At 42.0% G+C, this 22,240-nt stretch overlaps 2 protein-coding genes across 7 annotated transcripts in view; one reads left to right on the top strand and one right to left on the bottom strand.

Moving 5' to 3' along the window:
• Positions 1–828: 828 nt before the first annotated feature.
• On the top strand, positions 829–22,234 carry ZNF140 (zinc finger protein 140). Of its 3 annotated transcripts, none has more exons than XM_039472160.2 (5): positions 829–1,223; positions 1,424–1,479; positions 3,570–3,696; positions 3,937–4,035; positions 20,328–22,234. In XM_039472160.2, exons 2-5 carry the CDS (start codon positions 1,471–1,473, stop codon positions 21,467–21,469), a joined length of 1,377 nt encoding a protein of 458 aa, XP_039328094.1. In that variant the 5' UTR covers positions 829–1,223; positions 1,424–1,470; the 3' UTR covers positions 21,470–22,234. The 3 variants fall into 3 exon arrangements, with proteins under 3 accessions (XP_039328094.1, XP_074258080.1, XP_039328095.1); XM_039472161.2 differs by having other exon boundaries at positions 830–1,223; positions 3,940–4,035; XM_074401979.1 differs by lacking the exon at positions 3,937–4,035.
• ZNF891 (zinc finger protein 891) overlaps positions 2,189–22,240 on the bottom strand; it is a 45,474-nt gene continuing 25,422 nt past the window's right edge. The window contains exons 2-4 of one of the 4 annotated variants that reach the window (XR_012518304.1): positions 4,352–4,703; positions 3,075–3,195; positions 2,189–2,752 (exon numbers count right to left, since the gene is read on the bottom strand). The gene's annotated coding sequence lies outside the window, so the exon portion shown is untranslated. Of the gene's footprint in view, positions 2,753–3,074; positions 4,704–22,240 lie in introns of all 4 variants that reach the window. The other 3 variants (XR_005580055.2, XR_005580054.2, XR_012518305.1) reach the window with 3 other exon arrangements.

The following is a 22,240-nucleotide window of genomic DNA, read 5'->3' as shown; positions in this document are numbered from 1 at the left end:
ACAAAAACAAAAACAAACCAAAACAAAACAAACCCTAGCTGTTTAACAGTGGCGGTCTTGGCGCAGGCTGGGCCCTGGTGGGTTCTGGGAAGTGTAGTCGCCTGAGTCTCCAGTTCCTTGTCTCTGGGCAGAGTGTGCCCACCAGCGAGGCATTGTGGGAGTCGTAGTACGGGAGGGAAACCCCATGCCCTCTCGCATGGGCCGCAGAGGGTTTGGGGAATGGAGTCGCCAGAACCTTGCGCGGTCTCTTGGCTTTGCGCTTGGCGCGAGGAACTCTGGGAGAAGTAGTAGGGGGAGAAAGCCCTCCGCTCTTTGGCACAGGGTCGCAGGAGACTCTGGGAAGTGTAGTTGCCTCAAGCTCGCCTTCTCTGTCTTTCGGTGTTGTGCGCGTGTCCCCGAGGCACCCTGGGAATCGTAGTGGGGTGGGGAAAGCCACATGCCCTCTCTCGCGGCGCCGCGGTTGGTTCTGGGAAGTGTAGTTGCCTGAGTCCCGCGTTCTTTGTTTCTAGCATAGCTGTGCGCGTGGTCGCGAGGCACTCTGGGAGTTAAATAGGAAAGGAAAGCCCTGTGTACTCTCTCCTGGGGGCCGCGGTTGTTTCTGGGAAGTGTAGTGGCCTTAGTCCCACGTTGTTTCTCGGTTCGCTGTGTGCGTGGCCGCGAGGCACTCCGGGGAGTTACAGGGTAGGAAAGGACAGCTCTGTGTACTCACTCGCGGGGGCCACGGTTTCTGGGAAGTGTAGTGCCCTGAGTCTCGCGTTGTTTCTTGGCTCTGGGCGTGGCCCGAGACCCTCCGGGAGGAAAGCCCTATGTTCTCTCCGCCAGGCCGCAGGGTTTTCTGGGAATTGTAGTTGTCCCAGGCCCTGGTTCTTTGTCTCCTGGCGTTCTGGGCGTGGCAGCGAGTCGTTCTGGGAGTTTCAGTCGGGAAAAAGCCCTGTGTCCCTGCGCGCAGGGCCGCCATGATTTCTGGGAAGTGTAGTTTCTTGAGGCCGGCGGCTGGTTGGGGCGACGTCCCGGAGGCTTCTGAAGACGCGGCTCCTGCGACTCCCGCCGTGGGGCCCTCGGGGGCGGCGCCGAGTCTGGCCTGTGTTCGCCGTAGGCGAGGGAAGGGGCCCGCGCTGTCTGCGCCGGATGGCCCCGGGCGTTGACGGGTCCGGAGCCCCGGAACGCCACGCCCTCCTGGCCGAGAGCACCGCGGCAACGCGCTCCCCCGCGGCCGCCGTTAGGTGAGGGGCTCCGGGGAGGCGGCGCCGGCGCGGGAGGAGGAAGCGCGCCCGTCCGTGGTCCCGGCGCGACGTCTCGCGGCGCCCCGCTTTCCGTGTGGGAGGGAGGGAGCGGCGGCCGCGGGGGTCCCCGTGGGGGGCCGGGCGGCTGGACCCCGGCCTGGCCGGCCCGTGCGCTCAGGGCTGCGTTCTCTCCCTGCCAGGTCTGCGCTCGGGACTTCTCCGAGCTCCTCGGTCCCTTCCGTGAGCGATGTCTCAGGTGAGCGGGTGACACCTGTGTGTGCACGTGTGTACGCACGGAGGGAGGGAGGGAGGGAGAGAGAGAGACAGGGAGGGAGAGACAGAGACAGAGGGAGGGAGAGACAGGGAGGGAGAGACAGAGACAGAGGGAGAGACAGAGACAGAGGGAGAGAGAGACAGAGAGAGAGACAGGGAGACAGAGACAGAGAGAGAGGGAGAGAGAGACAGAGAGAGAGACAGAGACAGAGGGAGAGACAGAGACAGAGGGAGGGAGAGACAGGGAGGGAGAGACAGAGACAGAGGGAGAGACAGAGACAGAGGGAGAGAGAGACAGAGAGACAGGGAGACAGAGACAGAGAGAGAGGGAGAGAGAGATAGAGAGAGAGAGAGAGAGAGAGAGACGGAGACGGAGAGACAGAGAGAGGGAGGGAGAGACAGAGACAGAGGGAGAGAGAGACAGAGACAGAGAGACGGAGACAGGGAGACAGAGAGGGAGGGAGAGACAGAGACAGAGACAGGGTCTCCTCCCGATGTCCGGGCTGGGGTGCGGCGGAGCCAGTCCGCTCGGCCTCCTCTCGCCTTTGTGAGGTGTTTCTCGGGACTTGGGACGTGGCTTGCTTTCTTCTAGAACGACCTGCCTGGCGGAACCCCAGGACGCGGCCCCCGTTCCTCCTTTTCAGGCGTTTGTACTGAACGCTGTCCAGAGAGGGCGGGGTTCCTGACCCGGCCGGTGCGTTTTAGGGTGAGAGGGTTAGGGTGCCGCCTCCCTCCCGCAGTGTTAGAACGGGCAGTGCCCTACGTTACTCCAGCCTGTCCTCACTGAACCTCTGCTTTCAGTGGTTCTCACTGATCCTTGGACCAGCAGTATCAGCATCTGAGAACTTACTAGAAACGCATATTCTTGAGCCCTACCCCAGACCTTCTGAATCAGAAACTGGGAATTTGGCCCAGCAGTCCGGCAGTCGTTCCAAGCGATTCTAATGCGCAGCTCATTCTGTGTCTTGAGGACGCAGAAGTGAGCAAAACAGAATCTCTGAACCCATAGCTCACTTTTCAGACATGACATTACATTTCTTGAGTAAGTAACACTTATTTTTATTGTGATTGGGGCTGAGTGCTTGGCTGGTCATTGCGCTTCACGGCGGTGGGGATAACAGGGTCCGCTATTCAGAATGAGTCCCGCATTTTCAGTTCCGCTGCTTGGTCCTATTCTTTGTCCTACGTCTCTCCAAATTCAGAGGCTGTCTGAGTTTTGCTGGGGAATCTGATTTCCACCTCTGCTTCGGATCTTGCTGTTTAGGAAACAGTTGCTTTATTAGTCAACAGTCTTTAATCACTTTTTTATTAAACTTCAAAACTGTAAAATGTAACTGCTGTACATCTGAGGCTGCTACTAGTTTGAGACGTTTTAAATTCCCATTCATGCTTCATAGATTAATGTGGATCACTCAAGTTGTGCAAAACTAGGCTGGAAAGAAAGGGCTTATATATTATTCCCCCTAACTCTGAGGGAAGGTGCTTTAAGTCTGTCCTGGGGGCTATTACATTCTCTTCTTTCAGAATCAACATTCTTTATTGCTTATCCTCCTTGTTATATGACATTGCTAAAATTACCATTAAGTTTCACAGGTATTTCTTCAGCATTAGGGATGACTGTGACAAACTTGAGACTGTATGCTCCGTTTGAAGGGTGCTGCTGTTATCTGCTGTAGCCAGTTATTACTCTGAAGAAATTCTGGTTGAAATATATTAAAATAGGCTGGTATTAAGGAAAATATACATTGCTTATTAAACATAAAGGAATACTACAAAATCTTAAGAATTTTTACAATCAGTATTAAATATCCATGTTATTCATGTGTATAATCTTTTATCTCAAACAAAAATTGTAAATTATCTCAGGACAGATAAGTTTTTCCTTTCCTTTTTTTTTTCAGTTATACAATGAAACACAAAAGCTAGGCTCTTCATTATATAATTACTCAGAATTCTGAAAACTCATTGTTACTAGACACATGGTCTAACCTCTACAGCGAGACTCATTTTATTCCTTGATAAGGGGTTTTGGGGACATGGGTGCCAGCATTGCAAATATCTGTGTCATTTCAGGGTTCAGTGACATTCAGAGATGTGGCCATAGACTTCTCCCAGGAGGAGTGGAAATGGCTTCAGCCTGCTCAAAGAGATTTGTACAGATGTGTAATGCTGGAGAACTACGGCCATCTGGTCTCACTGGGTAAGTATTCCCCTTCACCTCCCTCAAGTCAAAATTTGACTTTTAGGGTGGCTGTTACAAATCATAATTATCTGGCTGAGTATTCCCAAGGGAGGTATGGGGTTTCTTAAAATTAGTTTTTAAGATGGGGATGCAACTGCACCTTATTTTAAGACATTTTAAAAACTTAATCTGACATTTCTTTTATGGCCCCTCTTAGGATTCAAGGACTGATTTTGAATTTATTTCATTTTCTGCAAGCAGGTCTTTCCATTTCTAAGCCAGATGTGGTTTCCTTATTGGAGCAAGGGAAAGAGCCCTGGCTGGGGAAAAGGGATGTGAAAAGAGATCTGTTTTCAGGTGAGTGAGTTAGAAGCTGATGGGGAAGTTTTTTTAAAAACAACCCAATTAGTCAATGAGAAAGCAATAGTTTTTTTTTTTTTTGAGACAGAGTTTTGCTTGTTGCCCAGGCTGGAGTGCAATGCCTCGATCTTGGCTCACTGCAACCTCCACCTCCTAGTTCAAGTGATTCTCCTGCCTCAGCCTCCCAGACTAGCTGGGATTACAGGTGCCTGCCACCAAGCCCAGCTAATTTTTTTGTATTTTTAGTAGAGATGGGGTTTCACCATGTTGGCCAGGCTGGTCTTGAACTCCTGACCTCAGGTGATCCACTCACCTCAACCTCCCAAAGTGCTGGGATTACAGGCGTGTGCCACCATGCCCGGCCAGCAATACCTTCTAATATGTTGATTGGAAAATCTTTCCTTAAAGAAAACAGATATAAAGACTGAAGTTTCACCCACAGCTCCATAAAGGACTGCTTCGTATCCAATTCTCTCTCTCTCTCTTTTTTTTTTTTTCTTCTATATTACTTAACAGCTAACATACTCAACCAGTTCTCACCTTGTACTTTCTCACAGATACCGTTTTTGTTTCCATTGTTCTGTCTGGTCTAATTTCATTTCTTTTTGGTTTTTCCTTCCTTTCTTTCTTCAAACTGACATATATTTGTATTGCCTAAATTCAACCTGAGAAAGAAAAAAATAAACAAAATTAAAAAGTACATATATTGCTGTTCTATTTAATCACCTTGGAAAAATTAACTTATTACTGTTTGATTAACTGATATTTATTTATTCCTTCACATACACTCTTAACAATAGCTACAGAAATTTTAGTCTTGTCAAATCTTAAGACTTCCTTTTAAGTGCCACAGAGACTAGCGGACATACGAAAGTATAATAACTATCAAGGAATTAATGGTCTAGTGATGCGTCTAAATAACTTGCATTAGATACCCTCACATTAGTAGTTCAGCAGTGAAAAAAGGAATTTCCAGTTGGTGTTTTAGGCTTGGATAATTTGGATACAGATAGTAGTAGAGAAACAAAAGACAGAAAAAGGGTCAGTTTTGGAGAAAAGGTGATGAATTCTGTAAATTCAGAATTTTGTAAGTTCTGCAAGTTCTGTAGTTGATTCTTAGCAAATGTTTAATGAAGGTACACTGGTTTTTAGAGAAAAAGGAGGAATGCATACATTCTAGGAGGCAGCAGCTTAGGACTGATGAAACAGGTGCCATGAAAACTGAGCTGTCGCTTTAAGGAGAGTAGTGGTCGTTAATACGAAATGCTGTAGAGTCCCTTAGGAGAATGTAGGGAGGATTTGTGAAGGAGGTACTAATGTGGGCTGAAGCCAAGAGGTGGAACAAGTGTAGGGAAACTTCCTTTAAGTGTGAGTGAGTGAGGAAAAATGTCCGTTTTGATTAAAAAATAAAACCAATAAAAGTATGTACAAGGGAAGTGAGGAAAAAGGAAAACATGGAAGTTGCCTCTAATTCTACTACAAACACTTTAACAGTCTTGCAATTTTTATGTGTTCCTTCCAGTATCTTATTTTGAAAGTTCTTTTCATTGTGAAATATGACACACAGAAGTAATACATGAACATAAATGTACAGCTTAATAAATTATTATAAGGCAAACACCCAACCAAGGTCAATAAACGTAACATGCTAAGTTCCTTGAGCCTTCTGTGTGCTCACCCTCATCCTCCAATATAGGTAACCATGTCCTTACTTTTATGGTACAGTGGCTTCCTTGGTTTTATCGTTTCATCAGCTGTTTGCATTTCTATTCACTATAGTTTAGGTTTGTGTGTTCGTGAACTTTATATAGAAAGATTTATAATGTATTTATTATATTGATTTGTGTCTCCAAATTACTTTTTAAACGTTTTTGGCTGTGCATGGTGGCTCATGCCTATAATTACAATACTTTAGGAAGCCGAGTTGGGAGTATCACTTGAGGCCAGGAGATGAAGACAAGCCTGGGCAACAGAGAGAGACCCTGTCTCTACAGAATTTTTTAAAAATCTAGCTAGGCATGGTGGCATGTGTCCATAGTCCTGGCTACTTGGTAGGCTGAGGCAAGAGAACCACTTGAGCCTAGGAGTTTGAACTGTGATTGTACCACTGCACTCCAGCCTGGGCAACAGAGCAAGATCCTATTTTTAAAAAAGTTTAAAACATTTTAAATCTAATTGCTCTAATAGTTTTTTTTCATTGTACAAGTAGGTATACCACAATTTATTCATCTTACTAATGGGGGCTTCTTAAGTTGTTTGCAAATTTAGAGATATTGTTACTGTGCCTGTATCTGATAAATATTGGCACAAGTTTCTCTGTGATATATATGTAGGACTGGAATTGCCAAGTTAGAGGATAATGCACCTTTTCTGTGTTACTAGGTAATGCCAAAATGTTTTCCAAAGACCCTTTGCTGATTTATACTCCCACAAACACAATAAGTAAGTGCCTGTTGGACATCATAATTTTCACCTATCAGAAGAGTGTACAGTGGTAGCTTGTGGTTTAAATTGGCATTAATCAATTTTGATTAATTGAAAAGGTTAAGCACCTTTTCAATCAATCTATAACTAGTTGTAATCAATTAGTTGTAAAGACCACTGCATTCAGACCAGCCAGAATTTGCATTTCTAACAAACTACCAGATGGTTCTGATGCTGAACCAAAGTAGATATTTAGGAATTAACTGCACAGCTTCTTAAAATTTTGAATTGCCAGGCACGGTGGCTCATGCCTGTAATCCCAGCACTTTGGGAGGCTGAGATGGGTGGATCACAAGGTCAGGAGTTCAAAACCAGCCTGGCCAACACAGTAAAACTCCATCTCTACTAAAAATACAAAAATTAGCTGGGTGTGGTGGCACATGCCTGTAGTCCCAGCTACTCAGGGGGCTGAGGCAGGAGAATCGCTTGACATGGGAGGCAGAGGTTGCTGTGAACCGAGATCACAACATTGCACTCCAGCCTGGGTGACAGAGTGAAACTCCATCTCAAAAAAAAAAAAAAAAAAAAAAAAAAGGAATATTCTTTGTAAAATCCTTGCATACCTGTTGTTTATTAAGCAACTTTCCCAATTTCTTTTCTATATTGCTTCTTTATAGGAATGTAAGTGAATTTGTATATTTATATCTATCTCTTTTTTTTTTTTTTTTGAGACGGAGTCTTGCTCTGTCGCCCAGGCTGGAGTGCAGTGGCACAATCTCAGCTCACTGCAACCCCACCTCCTGGTTTCAAGCGATTCTCCTACCTCAGTCTCTTGAGTAGCTGGGATTACAGGTGTGTACCACCATGCCTGGCTAATTTTTGTATTTTAGTAGAGTGGGGGGTTTCACCATGTTGGTCAGGCTGGTCTCGAACTCCTGACCTTGTGATCTGCCCACGCTGACCTCCCAAAGTGCTGGGATTACAGGCATGAGCTACTGTGCCTGGCCCTGTATCTCTTAATCTTTATTATAGAAATAAAAAATATGACTAGGCACAGTGGCTAACACCTTTAATCCCAGCACTTTGGGAGCCTGAGGTGGGCAGATCACGAGGTCAGGAGTTCAATACCAGCCTGGCCAACATGGTGAAATCCAGTCTCTACAAAAATAACAAAAATTAGCCAGGTGTGGTGGTGTGCGCCTGTAATTCCAGCTATTTGGGAGGCTGAGGTGAAGAATGCTTGAATCCGGGAGGTGGAGGTTGCAGTGAGCTGTGATCATGCCATTGCACTCCAGCCTGGGTGACAGAACAAGACTCCGTCTCAAAACAAAACAAAACAAAACAAAACACACCTCAGTCTTTCTAGATTTTTTCCTGCAAATACTATGATGATGTTTCTTAAAAATAATGAACTTTGGCTGGGTGTGGTGGCTCACGCCTGTAATCCCAGCACTTTGGGAGGCTGAGGTGGACAGATCACCTGACATCAGGAGTTTGATATCAGCCTAACATGGAGAAACTCTGCCTTTCCTGAAAATACAAAATTAGCCAGGCATGATGGTGGTGCATGCTTGTAATCCCAGCTACTTGGGAGGCTGAGGCAGGAGAATTGCTTGAACTGGGATGTGGAGGTTGTGGTGAGCCGAGATTGCACCACTGCACTCCAGCCTGGGCAACAAGAGTGGAACTCCATCTCTAAATAAATAAAAAATAAAAATAATGAACTTTATTTTTTAGTACCATTGCAATTCACAGCAAAATTGAGCAGAAAGTACAGAATGATCCTACATCTTCCTGTCCCCGCCCTACACAACTTCCCTGTATGCGCTTACTACAGTAGATGAACCTGCACTTCCACATCATTATCACGCAAAGTGCATGGTTTAATCTTGGAGCAATAGTCCATGGGGTTCATTCTTGGTGGTGTACATTCTATGGCTTTGGACAAATGTATGATGATGTGTATTCACCATAGTCATATTATATAGAATAGTTTCACTGCACTAAAAATTCTCTGTGTTCTGCCTAATCATCCATTCCTAACCCTTGGCATCCACTGAATTTTGTTACTGTCTCCATAGTTTTGCCTTTTCCAGAATGTCAGCGAGTTGGAATTATACGTTATGTAACTTTTCAAAATGCCTTATTTCACATAATAATGCATTGAGCAGATTTAATTTACTTACATATTTATAGATTTAATTTACTCACATTTAAATTACTTACATATATTTTCATGGCTCGATAGCTCATTTCTTTTTAGGACTGAGTAATATTCCATTGTCTACATGTTCTGCAGTTTACTTATCTGTTCACCTACTTAAGGACATCTTGGTTGTTTTCAAAGTTTTGACAATTTTGAAGAAAGCACATCTGTTTCTGTATGGGCATAAGTTTTCATTTCATTTGAGTAAGTACCAAAGAGTGTGACTGCTGGGTCATATGGTAAGAATATATTTAGTTTTGTAAGAAACTGCCAAACTGTCTTCCAAAGTGATTGTACCATTTCGCATTCCCATCAGCAGTGAATGATTAATACTGTCATGTGATTTTACTTTTTTATCATGATTGGTTGTTGGATTTTGCTAAGGCTTTTATTGCTTCTGTTGACATTATCACGTGATTTTCTTTCTTTTTTTTTTTTTCCAGAGACAGAATCTTGCTCTGTCCCCCAAGCTAGAGTACAGTGGCATGATCTTGGCTCACTGCAACCTTTGCCTCCCGGGTTCAAGCGATTCTCCTGCCTCAGCCTCCTGAGTAGCTGGGATTACCATGCCTGGCTAATTTTTGTATTTTTAGTAGAGACAGGGTTTCACTACCTTGGCCAGGCTGGTCTCAAACTCCTGACCTCATGATCCACCTACCTTGGCCTCCCAAAGTGCTAGGATTACAGGTGTGAGCCACTGCACCCAGTTGTGATTTTACTTCTTTAGTCTATTGATGTGATGGATTACATTAATGGATTTTCAAATGTTGAACCAGCCCTGTATACCTGAGATAAATTCCACTTGGTCATGGAGTATAATTCCCTTTATACATTGTTGGATTAAATTTACAAATATTTTGGTTTTTTGTTTGTTTATTTTTTGAGATGGAGTCTTGCTTCGTTGTCAGGCTGGACTCTGCAACCTCCCTCTGCCTCCTGGGTTCAAACAATTCTCCTGCCTCAGCCTCCTGAGTAGCTGGGAATACAGACGCTCACCACCATGCTTGGCTATCTTTTGTATATTTAGTAGAGACAGGGTTTCACCATGTTAGCCAGGATTGTCTCGATCTCCTGACCTCGTGATCTGCCCACTTCAGCCACCCAAAGTGCTGGGATTACAGGTGTGAGCCACTGTGCCTGGCCAATTTACTAATATTTTGTTGAGAATTTTTATGTTTTTGTTTATGAGAGATACTGTTTTGTCATTTTCTTGTAATTCCTTTGGTTTTGATATTAGGGCATTGCTGGCCTCAGTATACATTCCTTTGGCTTTTGTCTTCTGGAAGAGATTGAGGGGGTTGATATAAATTCTTCCTTAAATGTTTGGGAGAATTTCCAGTGAACCCTGATGTTTTCTTTTTTGAAAGTTACTATATTTTTTGAAGCAGGATCTGACTCTTGTCCAGGCTGGAGTACAGTGGTATAGTCATGGCTCACTGCAGCCTCAACCTCCCTGGGCCCGGGTGATTCTCCCACCCCAGCCTCCCAAGTAGCTGGGACTCCAGGTACACTCCACCATGCCCAGCTCATTTTTGTATTTTTGGCAGAGACAGGGTTTCACCATGTTGCCCAGGCTGGTCTTGAATTCCTAGGCTCAAGCAATCTGCCCACCTTGGCCTTCCACAGTGCTGGGAGTGTATGTGTGAGCCACTGCATGCAGCCTCATTTGATTTCTTTGCTAGATAAAGGCCTATTAAGATGGTTTCCTCCTTATTGTGTGAGCTTTGGCAATTTATGTTTTCCAAGGAATTCATCCGTTTTATCTATGTTACCAAATTTGTGGGCATAAAGTTGTCTATGATATTCTTTTATTATCCTTTTTATGCTCATGAAGCCTGTACTGATGCCCCCTTTCATCGCTGATATTAGTAATGTGTGACATCTTTTTTCTTAGGTAGCCTGGCTAGAGGCTTACTGATTTTAATGATCTCTTCAGAGAACCCGCTTGATTTGGTTGCTTTTCTCTATTAATATCCTATTTTTAATTTCATCAATTTTTGCTCTGTTTGTTTTGAGATAGGATCTTGCTCTGTCGCCTAGGCTGGAATGCAGTGTCACAGTCATAGCTCATTGTAACCTGAATTTCCTGGGCTCAAGCCTTCCTCCTGCCTTAGCCTTTGGGTAACTAGGAGTACAGATACATGCCAGCGCTCCTGACTATTTTATTTTCTGTTTGTAAAGACAGAGTCCTGCTATGTTGTCCAGTCTGGTCTTGAACTCCTGTCCTCAAAGGATCTTCCTACCTTGGCCTCCCATAGTGCTGGGATCATAGGTGTGAGCCACTGCACCTGGGCTCTTTGCTCTGATTTTTATTCTTTTCTTCTTCCTTTGAATTTAATTTGCTCTTTTTAAAATTTTCTAACATAGAGGGTAGATGATTTACATTTTTAAAAATTTATTAGTTCGATGCTGTAAGTTTTCCTTTAAGCACTGCTTTCACTGCATCCCACTGATTTTAGTAAGTCTCACTTTCACTTTCATTTAGTTCAAAATATTTTTAAATTTCTTTTTAGATTTCTTGTTCATGTTACTTGGAAGTATGCTGTTCAATATCCATGTGTTTTGAGATTTGTTAGTGATTTCTAGTTACATTCCATTGTGGTCTGACAGCACACATATGATTTCTGTTCTTTGAAATTTGTTAAGATGTGTGTTATGACTAAGAATAGGTCTGTCTTGATGAATGTCTCGAGTTGGAGACGAATGTGTAATCTATTGTTGAATGAAGTAGTCTGTTGATACCAGTTGACTGATGGTGCTGTTAAGTTCAGCTATATTTTGAATGATTTTCTGCCTGCTGGATGTGTCCATTTCTGAAAGAGGGGTATTGAAGTCCCCAACTATAATAGGGCTTTCATCTATTTCTTCTTCCCGTTCTGTCAGTCTTTGCCTAGTATTTTGACGCTCTTTTGTTAGGCACATACACACTAAGGATTTTTTTTTTTCTGAGATGGAGTCTTGCTCTATCGCCCAGGCTGGAGTGCACTGGCACAATCTTGGCTCACTGCAACCTTCACCTCCTGGGTTCAAGTGATTATCCTGCCTCAGCCTCCCAAGTAGCTGTGACTACAGGCTTGCACCACCACACCCGGCTAATTTTTGTATATTTAGTAGAGACGGGGTTTCACCATATTTGCCAGGCTGGTCTCAAACTCCTGACCTCGTGATCTGCCTGCCTCCACCTCCCAAAGTGCTGGGATTACAGGCATGAGCCACACCACCCAGCCCATACTAAGGATTTTTATGATGTCTTTCTTGGCGTATTGACCCCTTTATCAGTATGCAATGCTTTTCTTTATCCTTGATAATTTTCCTTGCTCTGAAGTCTGCTGTGTCTGAAATTAATTTAGCTACTCCTGCTTTCTTTTGATTAGTGTTAGTATGGTATACCTTTCTGTATTCATTCTAAATCTATATGCATCTTCATATTTAAACTAGGTTTCTGGTACACAACACATAGTTGGGTCTTGTTTTATGATGTACTCTGACAATGTCTTAATTTAGTGTATTTAGGCTGTTGAGCTTTATTTTTAAAATTTTTTTTTAGAGACGGGGTCTCCCCTGTTGCCCAGGCTAGAGTGCAGTAATACAATCAAAGCTTACTGCTGTCTCATATTACTGGGCTCAAGAGGTCTTTTTCCCTTAGTCTTCCAATGTGGTGGGATTACAGGCATGAGGCACCATATCTAACCTCGTGTGTGTGTGCGTATCTGTTTGAGATGGAGTCTCACTCTCTTGCCCAGACTAGAGTGCAGTGGTGCGATCTCAGCTCACTGCAGCCCCTGCCTTCTGGGTTCAAGTGATTCTCCTGCCTCAGCCTCCTGTGTAGCTGGGATTATAGGTGCCTACTACCACACCTGGCTAAGTTTTGTATTTTTAGTAGAGACAGGGTTTCACCATGTTGACCAGGCTGGTCCGGAACTCCTGACCTCAGGTGATCTGCCCCCCTTGGCCTCCCAAAGTGCTGGTATTACAGGTGTGAGCCACCGTGCCCAGCCCTCTTTTGTTTTTTATTGAGCATTTTATATGATTTCATTGTCTCTTCTTTCTTAGCATATTGATTATACTTCTTTTTTTAGTGGTTGTCCTAGAGTTTGCAATATACTTTTTTTTTTTTTTTTTTTTTTTTTTTTGAAATGGAGTCTCATTCTGTTGCCCAGGCTCGAATGCAGTGGCGTGATCTCACCTCACTGAAACCTCCACCTCCCTAGCTCAAGTGATCCTTCCACCTCAGCCTCCAGAGTAGCTGAGATTACAGGTGCGCATGCTACCATGCCTGGCTAATTTTTTTTTGCATTTTTAGTAGAGACGGGGTTTTGCCAGACTGGTCTCAAACTCCTGACCTCAAGTAATCCACCTGCCTTGGCCGCCCAAAGGGCTGAGGTTACAGGCTTTGGCCACCACATACAGCCTACATTTATAAATAATCCAAGCCCATTTTCAAATACTATGCCACTTCATGTGTAGTGCAAGTACCTTATAATATTTCTAATTATTTCCTCCAGTCCTTATCATCACTGTTGGCCTTCATTTCGTTTATATGTAAGCTATAATCACAAAGTATATTGTTGTTGTTATTCGGAGACACAGTCTTACTCTGTTGCTCAGGCTGGAGTGCAGTGGCAAGATCTTGGCTCACTACAACCTCTGCCTCCCAGATCCAAGCAGTTCTCTGTCTCAGCCTCTCAAGTAGCTGGGACTACAGGTGCACCCCTTCACGCCTGCCTAATTTTTTATATTTTAGTAGAGACAGGGTTTCACCATGTTGCCTAGGCTGGTCTCGAATTCCTGAGCTCAGTTTGCTTGCCTTGGCCTCCCAAAGTGCTAAGATTACAGGCGTAAGCCACCATGCCCGGCCATACATTGTTATTATTTTGAACAAACTGTTATCTGTGAGGTTAATTAAGAATAAGAGGGCCGGGCGCGGTGGCTCAAGCCTGTAATTCCAGCACTTTGGGAGGCCGAGGCGGGTGGATCACGAGGTCAAGAGATCGAGACCATCCTGGTCAACATGGTGAAACCCCGTCTCTACTAAAAATACAAAACATTAGCTGGGCATGGTGGCACGTGCCTGTAATCCCAGCTACTCAGGAGGCTGAGGCAGGAGAATTGCCTGAACCCAGGAGGCGGAGGTTGCGGTGAGCCGAGATCGCGCCACTGCACTCCAGCCTGGGTAACAAGAGCGAAACTCCGTCTCAAAAAAAAAAAAAAAAAAAAGAATAAGAAAAATATGGCTGGGTGTAGTGGCTCACACTTGCAATCCCAGTACTTTGAGAGGCTTAGGTGGGAGGATTGTTTGAGCCCAGGAATTTGAGGCTGCAGTGAGATATATAACCTCGACACTGTTCTCTAGCCTGGGGAATAGAGCAAGACCCTGTCTTTTTAAAAAATAAAGAAAATATTTATTTTACTTTTACTTATTTCTTCCTAAATGCTATTCCTTTCATTATGTAGGTCTGAGTTTCTGACCTATATCATTTCTCATCTCTCTGAAGAACTTCTTTCAACATTTCTTGCAGGGCAGGTCTACTGGCAACAAATTCCTTAAAAAAATTTTTGTTTTTCTAAGAGTAGTTTTTCCTTCACCTTTGAAGAATAATCTCACAGACTACAGAATTGTGGGCTGGTGAGGTTTTTTTTTCCTCTCAGCACTTTAAATATTTCACTCCCTTATCTTTAGGGGATATTTTCTGTAACCTCGGAGGAATGCCTGAAACTGCAGATAGTATTGAACCTGATTGCAATTGGTTAGAATATGTTTCTGTTCACGTCTTCCACCCTAAAATTTAATGCCTTTTCCATGATTTTTGTCGTTGTTGTTGTTTTGACGGCCTCACTTTGTCACCCAGGCTGGTATTATCATAGCTCACTGCAGCCTTGAGCTCCTGGGCTCAAGCAGTCCTTCACTCCAGCCTCCCGAGTAGCTGGGACCACAGTGCATGCCACCACACTTGGTGAATTTAAAACAATTTTTTAAGAGACAGGTACTCAGGTACTCAACATCTTGCCCAGCTGGTTGCAGACTTCTGGCCTCAAGCACTCTTAGGCAGTCCTCCTGTCTTGCCTCCCAAAGTTCTGGGATGACAGGCATGAGACACCTTGCCTGGCCCTTTCACACCCTAACTAAGCAGTTATGCACTGTGGTTGTAACTTCTGCAGTTTGAGGTGCAACAGCAAAACTAGCTGAATTGCTTTTCTCTTCCTCATATGAATAGAAGACTCATTATACTGTAGATCTTAGCAACCTCAGAATATGAGGGGTTTTTTCCTTATTAAATGGAGAAGAAATTTTTTCACATTAAGGAAGCACTTTATAGCTTCTCTTTGGCATATCTGAATTGCCAGCATCACTCCCCTTGTGCTTTGGGGCCATAATTAAGTAAAATAAAGGTCAGTTGAACATGAGCACTACAATACTGCACCAGGTATTCTGACAGGTACTAACAGGTGGGTGGCATACGCAGCATAGATAGGCTAGGCAGAGGGATGGTTCACATCCCAGGTGGGAGGGAGCAGCACACTACTCAGAACGGTGTACAATTTAAACATGAGTTATTTCTGCAATTTTCTACTTAATACTTTTTTTTTTTTTTTGAGACGGAGTTTCGCTCTTGTTACCCAGGCTGGAGTGCAATGGCGCGATCTCGGCTCACCGCAGCCTCCGCCTCCTGGGTTCAGGCAATTCTCCTGCCTCAGCCTCCTGAGTAGCTGGGATTACAGGCACGCGCCACCATGCCCAGCTAATTTTTTTGTATTTTTAGTAGAGACGGGGTTTCACCGTGTTGACCAGGATGGGCTCGATCTCTTGACCTCGTGATCCACCTGCCTCGGCCTCCCAAAGTGCTGGGATTACAGGCTTGAGCCACCGCGCCCGGCCTGATTCTACTTAATACTTTTAAATATTGAGCTAAGGTTGAAATTGAACAAAGGTAACTGAAATGCTGATGAGAGGACTACTCTAATTCTCAGCCTTGTTCCTTTATAGGTAAGGTTTTTTTTACCTTTGACTTCTTTATATTTGATTTTCTGAAACTGGAATATGATACACCTGATTGCAGTGGTTTTTGGGCAGGGGGATGAACTTATCTTGCTTGGTGTTCTCTGTATTTCCTGGACCTGTGGTTTGGTTTATGACACTAATCTGGGAAAGTTCTCTGTCATTATTTCCTCAAATACTGCTTCTGTTCCTCCTTTTTTTCTAGTATTACCTTTATGCATGTATTACACTATTTGTAGTTGTCCCACAGTTCTTAGATCATCTGTTCCTTTTTTTCCCTCAATATTTTATCTCTTTGTTTTTCAGTTTGGGACTTTTTTTTTTTTTTTTTTTTGAGATATCCACATAGACTACTCATGAGCCCATTGAAGGCATTTCTTTATTTCCATTACAGGAATTTTATTTCTACTTTTATTTTTTTGAGATGGAGTCTTGCTCTGTCGCCCAGCCTGGAGTGCAGTGGTGCGATCCTGGCTCACCACAACCTCCATCTCCTGGGTTCAAGTGATTCTCTTGCCTCAGCCTCCTGAGTAACTGGAATTACAGGCCTATGCTACCACACCCAGCTAATTTTTGTATTTTTAGTAGAGATGGGATTTCACCATGTTGGTCAGGCTGGTTTCAAACTCTTGACTGTATGATCCACCTGCCTCAGCCTCCCAAAGTGCTGGGATTGCACGTGTGAGCCACCTTGCCCAGCCTCTTTTTGATTCTTTAATAAAATTTTCATTTCTCTGCTTACATTATCCATCTCTTCTTGCATGTTGTATACTTTTTCCCAATAACACTTTTAGCATATTAGTCATAGTCTCTTAAATTCTTGGACTGATAATTCCAACATTCCTAACATATCTCAGATTCTGATGCTTGTTCAGTCTGTTCAAACTGTTTTTTGTTGTTGTTGTTTTTGTTTTCACTGTTTAGTATACCTCATAATTTTATGTTGAAGGGTGGACATGATGTACTGGGTGAAAGGAACTGCCTTTCATAATGTAGTGGTAAGGTGTTGGGGGAAGAGAAGCATTTCATAATCTTAAAGTTATGATAAGCCTGTGCTCCTGGACTAAGAACTTCATTAGTTCTTAATTTTTCTTCCACCTTATGTGGGATGGGATGGCTAGAAGGGGCTGGAGTATTTATTTCCCTTTCCTTAGGTGGAAAGCTAGAGCTGGGTATTTCCTTTCCCTATGGTAGGTTAGGCCCTGCTAAAACTCCAGCAGGTTAGATTCTGGTAAAATAGTTTCTCTTGAGGGCAGGCCTTGTTAAGAATGGAATACTCGGGCTAGGCGTAGTGGCTCATGCCCGGGAAGCCAAGGTGGGCAGATCACGAGGTCAAGAGTTTGAGATCATTGTGATGAACACGGTGAAACCCCCTCTCTACTAAAAATACAAAAAACTAGCTGGGTATGATGGCACGTGCCTGTAATCCCAGCTACTCGGGAGGCTGAGGCAGGAGAATCATGTGAACCCAGGAGGCAAAGGCTGCAGTGGCCGAGATCACACCACTGCACTCCAGACCAGGCGGCAGTGCGAGATTCTGTCTCAAAAAAAAAAAAAAAAAAAAAAAAAAAGGAATACTCTGGTCTATTTTTAAAAATGTTTTTATCTTAGACCTTCCAAAAACACAAGGGAATTGTTCTCCAATGTTCACTCTGAAAACCTGATAGAGCTCCTGGAGGTAAAACTCACAAAACCTTTGGGACACCCATGATGAGAGTTTTGAACCAGACTTGTCCCGACTGAGCTTCCAGCTATTCACCAATTACAGTGCAAGTTTTCCTATGCCCGCACTGGTTCCTGCAGAGATTTCTGCTTGTGGGTTTCTCTTCTGGTGAACTGTCACTCTCCATAGCTTCCTATCTCATTTTGGGGGCAGTTGTTTGCCCTGTTACTGCACTTCTCTGAGAGATCTTAGAAGAGTTTAGTTTGTTCAGCTTTTCACTTGTTAGGACAGAGTTGTGACTTCTAAGATCCTTGTAAGTCAGACTGAAAACTGGAAGTCTTCCTGTTATAATTTTCCAGTTTCCTTCTTCCTGTGTTGATCTTAAATAACACTGGTGATAGAATATATTGGGCTGTTTTCCCAAGAAAAGAGTGAATATATCTAAAAAATTTCCTTTGAGATTATTAGTTGCTGGTTTATGAAAGGAGTCCTTTATTATATCAAGAATGAAACCTTTTATCTTTATAGGCTTTTAATGAGTCCTGAGTTTCCTCCATTGGCATCTACTAAGAAAAGAGTATGGAGGTACAGTAGGTGATGAGAAGAGGTGAGATAACTGAGAAAGGGAAGTGGGTGAGGAGATATATAATTAGCATTCTTTAACATCTTCAACATGATTTTCTTGATTTTTTTTTTTACTCTCATTGTGAGAAATTGTATGGCAAATAATACACTACATTTGCACAATTAACCCCGACTTTTTTCTTTTTTATTGACACAATTATTGTACATAAAGTACAATGTGATGTTTCAATACATATATACATTGTATAATGATCATATAAAGTTAATTAGCAAATCCATGATCTCAAATATATATCATTTCTATGTGACAAGAGCATTAAAAGCATCTCTCTTTTATTTTTAAGATATGTTATTATTAACTATAATCCCACTACCATGCAGGAGAACAACACAGCTTATTCTTCTATCTAACAATAACATTGTACTTTTCCAACACCCTTCTTAAGACAAGGTCACATTCTGTTGCCTAGAGTGGTGGGAAGTGGTGCAGTCACAGCTCACTGCAGCCTTGAATTTCTGGGTTCAAGCAGTCCTTCCATGTCACTCTACCAAGTAGCTAGAACTACAGGTGCATACCACCATGTGTATATATATATATATATATATATATATATATATATATATATATATATATATATAATTTTTTTTTGTAAAAACAGAGGGGTCGCACTATGTCATGTTGGTCAGGCTGGTCTCAAATTCCAGGACTCAAGTGATCCTCCAGCCTCAGCCTCTCAAAGTGTTGGGATTACTTGCATGAGCCACAACACCTGCCCCCAACAGCTTTTTCTAATATTTTTTAATATCCATGTTCACTTGGTATATTTCAGTTCCCAACTAGTTTCCTTGAAGCATTTCTAGATGAAACCTTTATCTGTTGGAGTAGATTTTCATATCTTATCTCTGGTCTTTTATACAATTTTTACCCTAAGTATAATGAACTTGCTCTTGTATCTTATAACAATATTTTTTTTTGTGTTCTCTTTCCCTAATATATTCTCAGTTCCTGAAAATAATTACTTAGTTTACATCTACAGGGCTCTTGTTAAGGTACTCAGTAGATACAGAATTGATTTAAAGAGGCAAGAAAGGAATTTGAGGTTTATCAGTATTGACATAATTATTTTAATAGCTATTTCACTGTCTCCCCAACTTAATCTTTCATGTATTTTGTGTACCCATGATATAGGTACAGATCTTGATCCATTATTGAGATAGGCATTAAATATTTCATTAAAGAAATATAGTCTATTTATTTTCCCTAAAAGCTTTCAGTGGGAGTGATAACAGACATTTTTTCCTAAAGTGTCAAAGTTATGTTAGACTCAAATGAAATGCATTTTTAGATGTTATAGGGAAGTAATTTTAAACTTATATAAAAATTGTAAGAATAGTACAAAGAATGCCGACATTCACCTTTGCTTACACCCATTTGCCTTATTTGGCATACGATTTTTCTTCTGAAACATTTGAGAATAAGTTATATATATTATGGTCTTTTACCTCTTACACATAATTATAGATTTCCTAAGAATAAGAATCTCCTAAGAATATGAATGTATTTTTAAAGAAACACTTCCTATTATTTTGAAATTCGGTTCCAATTTAAAAATCATGAAGTCCATCTTAAAATTCAGCATGGAGAAAATTAGGGCTTATATTTGTCAAACATATTTGATATTAAGACACTTTTTCCAATTTTCAGTTTACATTAAAGGTTACTCATGTTATATGAGTAAACTGTGTGTCATGGGGGTTTGATGTACAGATAATTTTGTCACCTGGTAATCAGCATCATGCCTAAGAGTCAGGTTTTTAATCCTCAACCTCCTCCCACCTTCCACCCTCAAATAGGTCCCAGAAAAGACAAAATTGTATCAAATATGAGCTTCATAATAGTTTAGGAGGCAGAGTTGGAGTTAGGATAAGAGAGAGGTTTCTAAGAAAGCACTTATTTTTTTTCAGTAGAGTAAGTTATTGTAGCATGTTCCAAAGGCACTAAGTGAACAGAATCTAATGTCTTTGTGCAACCTGACAAACAATTGCAGTGTGTTTATTAGTAGCATTATGAAATTGCCATTTTTAGAGAATTCTGGCAGTAAGTACTGTTTAAATGGTGGTGAGGAAGACTAGCAAGCTATCCTTCACAAATACTTTCTTCCTGATAGCTCTATTTTCACCACTTTTCAATTACTTATATTTAATCTTTCTCCTTATTTACCTATATCTCTATCTCTGTTTGACCTTTTCTGAAGTTCTGGGCATACAGACTTCACAGTCACAGATAGCTGTGAAAGCCATGCATGCTATTGATAAGATTTTTTAAAAAAATTCTGTTGCTAAAGAAGGGAGAATGGCCTTATTTTATTCAGTACAGGAAAAAGAAACATTCACTTTTTTTGGGTATCTTTCAGTTTCAGAGCCAACTGGTGACATCAAAGACTTTTCATCAAAAAATGTCATTTATGATGACTCATCCCAGTATTTGATCATGGAAAGAATTCTAAGCCAAGGCCCTGTATATTCCAGTTTTAAAGGAGGCTGGAAATGCAAGGACCCTATTGAGATGCTGCAAGAAAATCAAGGATGTGTAAGGAAAGTAACAGTCTCTCACCAAGAAGCCCTGGCCCAACATATGAATATCAGTACCGTGGAGAGGCCCTATGGATGCCATGAATGTGGAAAAACTTTCAGTCGACGCTTTTCCCTGGTGTTACATCAGAGGACTCATACTGGAGAAAAACCATATGCGTGTAATGAATGTGGCAAAACCTTTAGCCAGATTTCAAACCTTGTGAAACATCAAATGATACATACTGGAAAGAAACCCCATGAATGTAAGGACTGTAATAAAACATTCAGTTACCTTTCATTTCTTATTGAACACCAGAGAACACACACTGGGGAGAAACCTTATGAATGTACTGAGTGTGGAAAGGCCTTTAGCCGTGCCTCCAACCTCACTCGACATCAGAGGATTCACATAGGAAAGAAACAGTATATATGTAGGAAATGTGGGAAAGCATTTAGCAGCGGCTCAGAACTCATTCGCCATCAGATCACACATACTGGAGAGAAACCTTATGAATGCATTGAATGTGGGAAGGCATTTCGCCGTTTCTCACACCTTACGCGACATCAAAGCATCCATACAACCAAAACCCCATATGAATGTAATGAATGTAGGAAAGCTTTCCGTTGTCACTCATTCCTTATTAAACATCAGAGAATTCATGCTGGAGAAAAGCTCTATGAATGTGATGAATGTGGTAAAGTTTTCACTTGGCATGCATCCCTTATTCAACATACGAAAATTCATACTGGAGAGAAACCTTATGCATGTGCTGAATGTGATAAAGCCTTCAGTCGAAGCTTTTCCCTCATTCTACATCAGAGAACTCATACTGGGGAAAAACCCTATGTATGTAAGGTATGCAACAAATCCTTCAGCTGGAGCTCGAACCTTGCTAAACATCAGAGAACACACACTCTTGACAACCCCTATGAATATGAAAATTCATTTAATTACCACTCATTCCTTACTCAACACCAGTGAATTTACAGTGCAAAGAAAAACTATGAATGTATGGATTTTTTTTAAAGCATATAATGCCTTACTTTTGCTTCAGAGAACTTTTGGAAAGAAGCCTTATGTAAAAGTAATGAATGTGAAAGCCCACACTTATTTAACATGCTGAGCAAAAAAACCCAGGAATATGTGGAAAAGCCATTAGTAAACACTTTTTTTTTTTTTTTTTTGCAATAACAAGGTGAAATCAACATTGTGAACAAGATTCTTCCATCTGGTAATATTGAGAAGACTTCATTTGGTAGGATTCCCTTACTCTACATATGTAAATTCCTACCAGTAAAGAGTACATATCCAGTAAATTTGAGAAAGCTAGAGATCGGCCCTCATTCTGCATCTGTCAACCAGGACAGACTGCATGGGTAAGGGATGAGCTTTACGAAGATGTACTTTGGAGATGAGAAAATGGATGTTTAAGCAAAGTGATAAGAGCAGTGATTTCGGAATGCCTTCAATTAATTATAATGCAATAATTAAATGTTAATACTCTGTAGGAGAAAAAGCAACTATATAAATGAATGTAGAGTGACTTTCTGCAATATTTCAAACCTATATCAGAATTACACCATGGGAAAACTACCATTGTAATGTGTAGCAAAATCAGCTTGGATATCTGAAAAGTCATACTGGATGTAATCTGTTGGAAATGGTTTTATTTTGAGGGAAGGGGGATTTTTGTTTTTTAAGTGAATTCAAAAAAGTTATAAATAAATCTGGTTTGTAAATCTTGTACTTCCT

This window comes from Saimiri boliviensis, chromosome 7 (genome assembly GCF_048565385.1).
Source record: "Saimiri boliviensis isolate mSaiBol1 chromosome 7, mSaiBol1.pri, whole genome shotgun sequence".
NCBI lineage: Eukaryota > Metazoa > Chordata > Mammalia > Primates > Cebidae > Saimiri > Saimiri boliviensis.
Note: the sequence above shows the minus strand (reverse complement) of the source record. Positions and strands in the feature narration are given on the sequence as shown.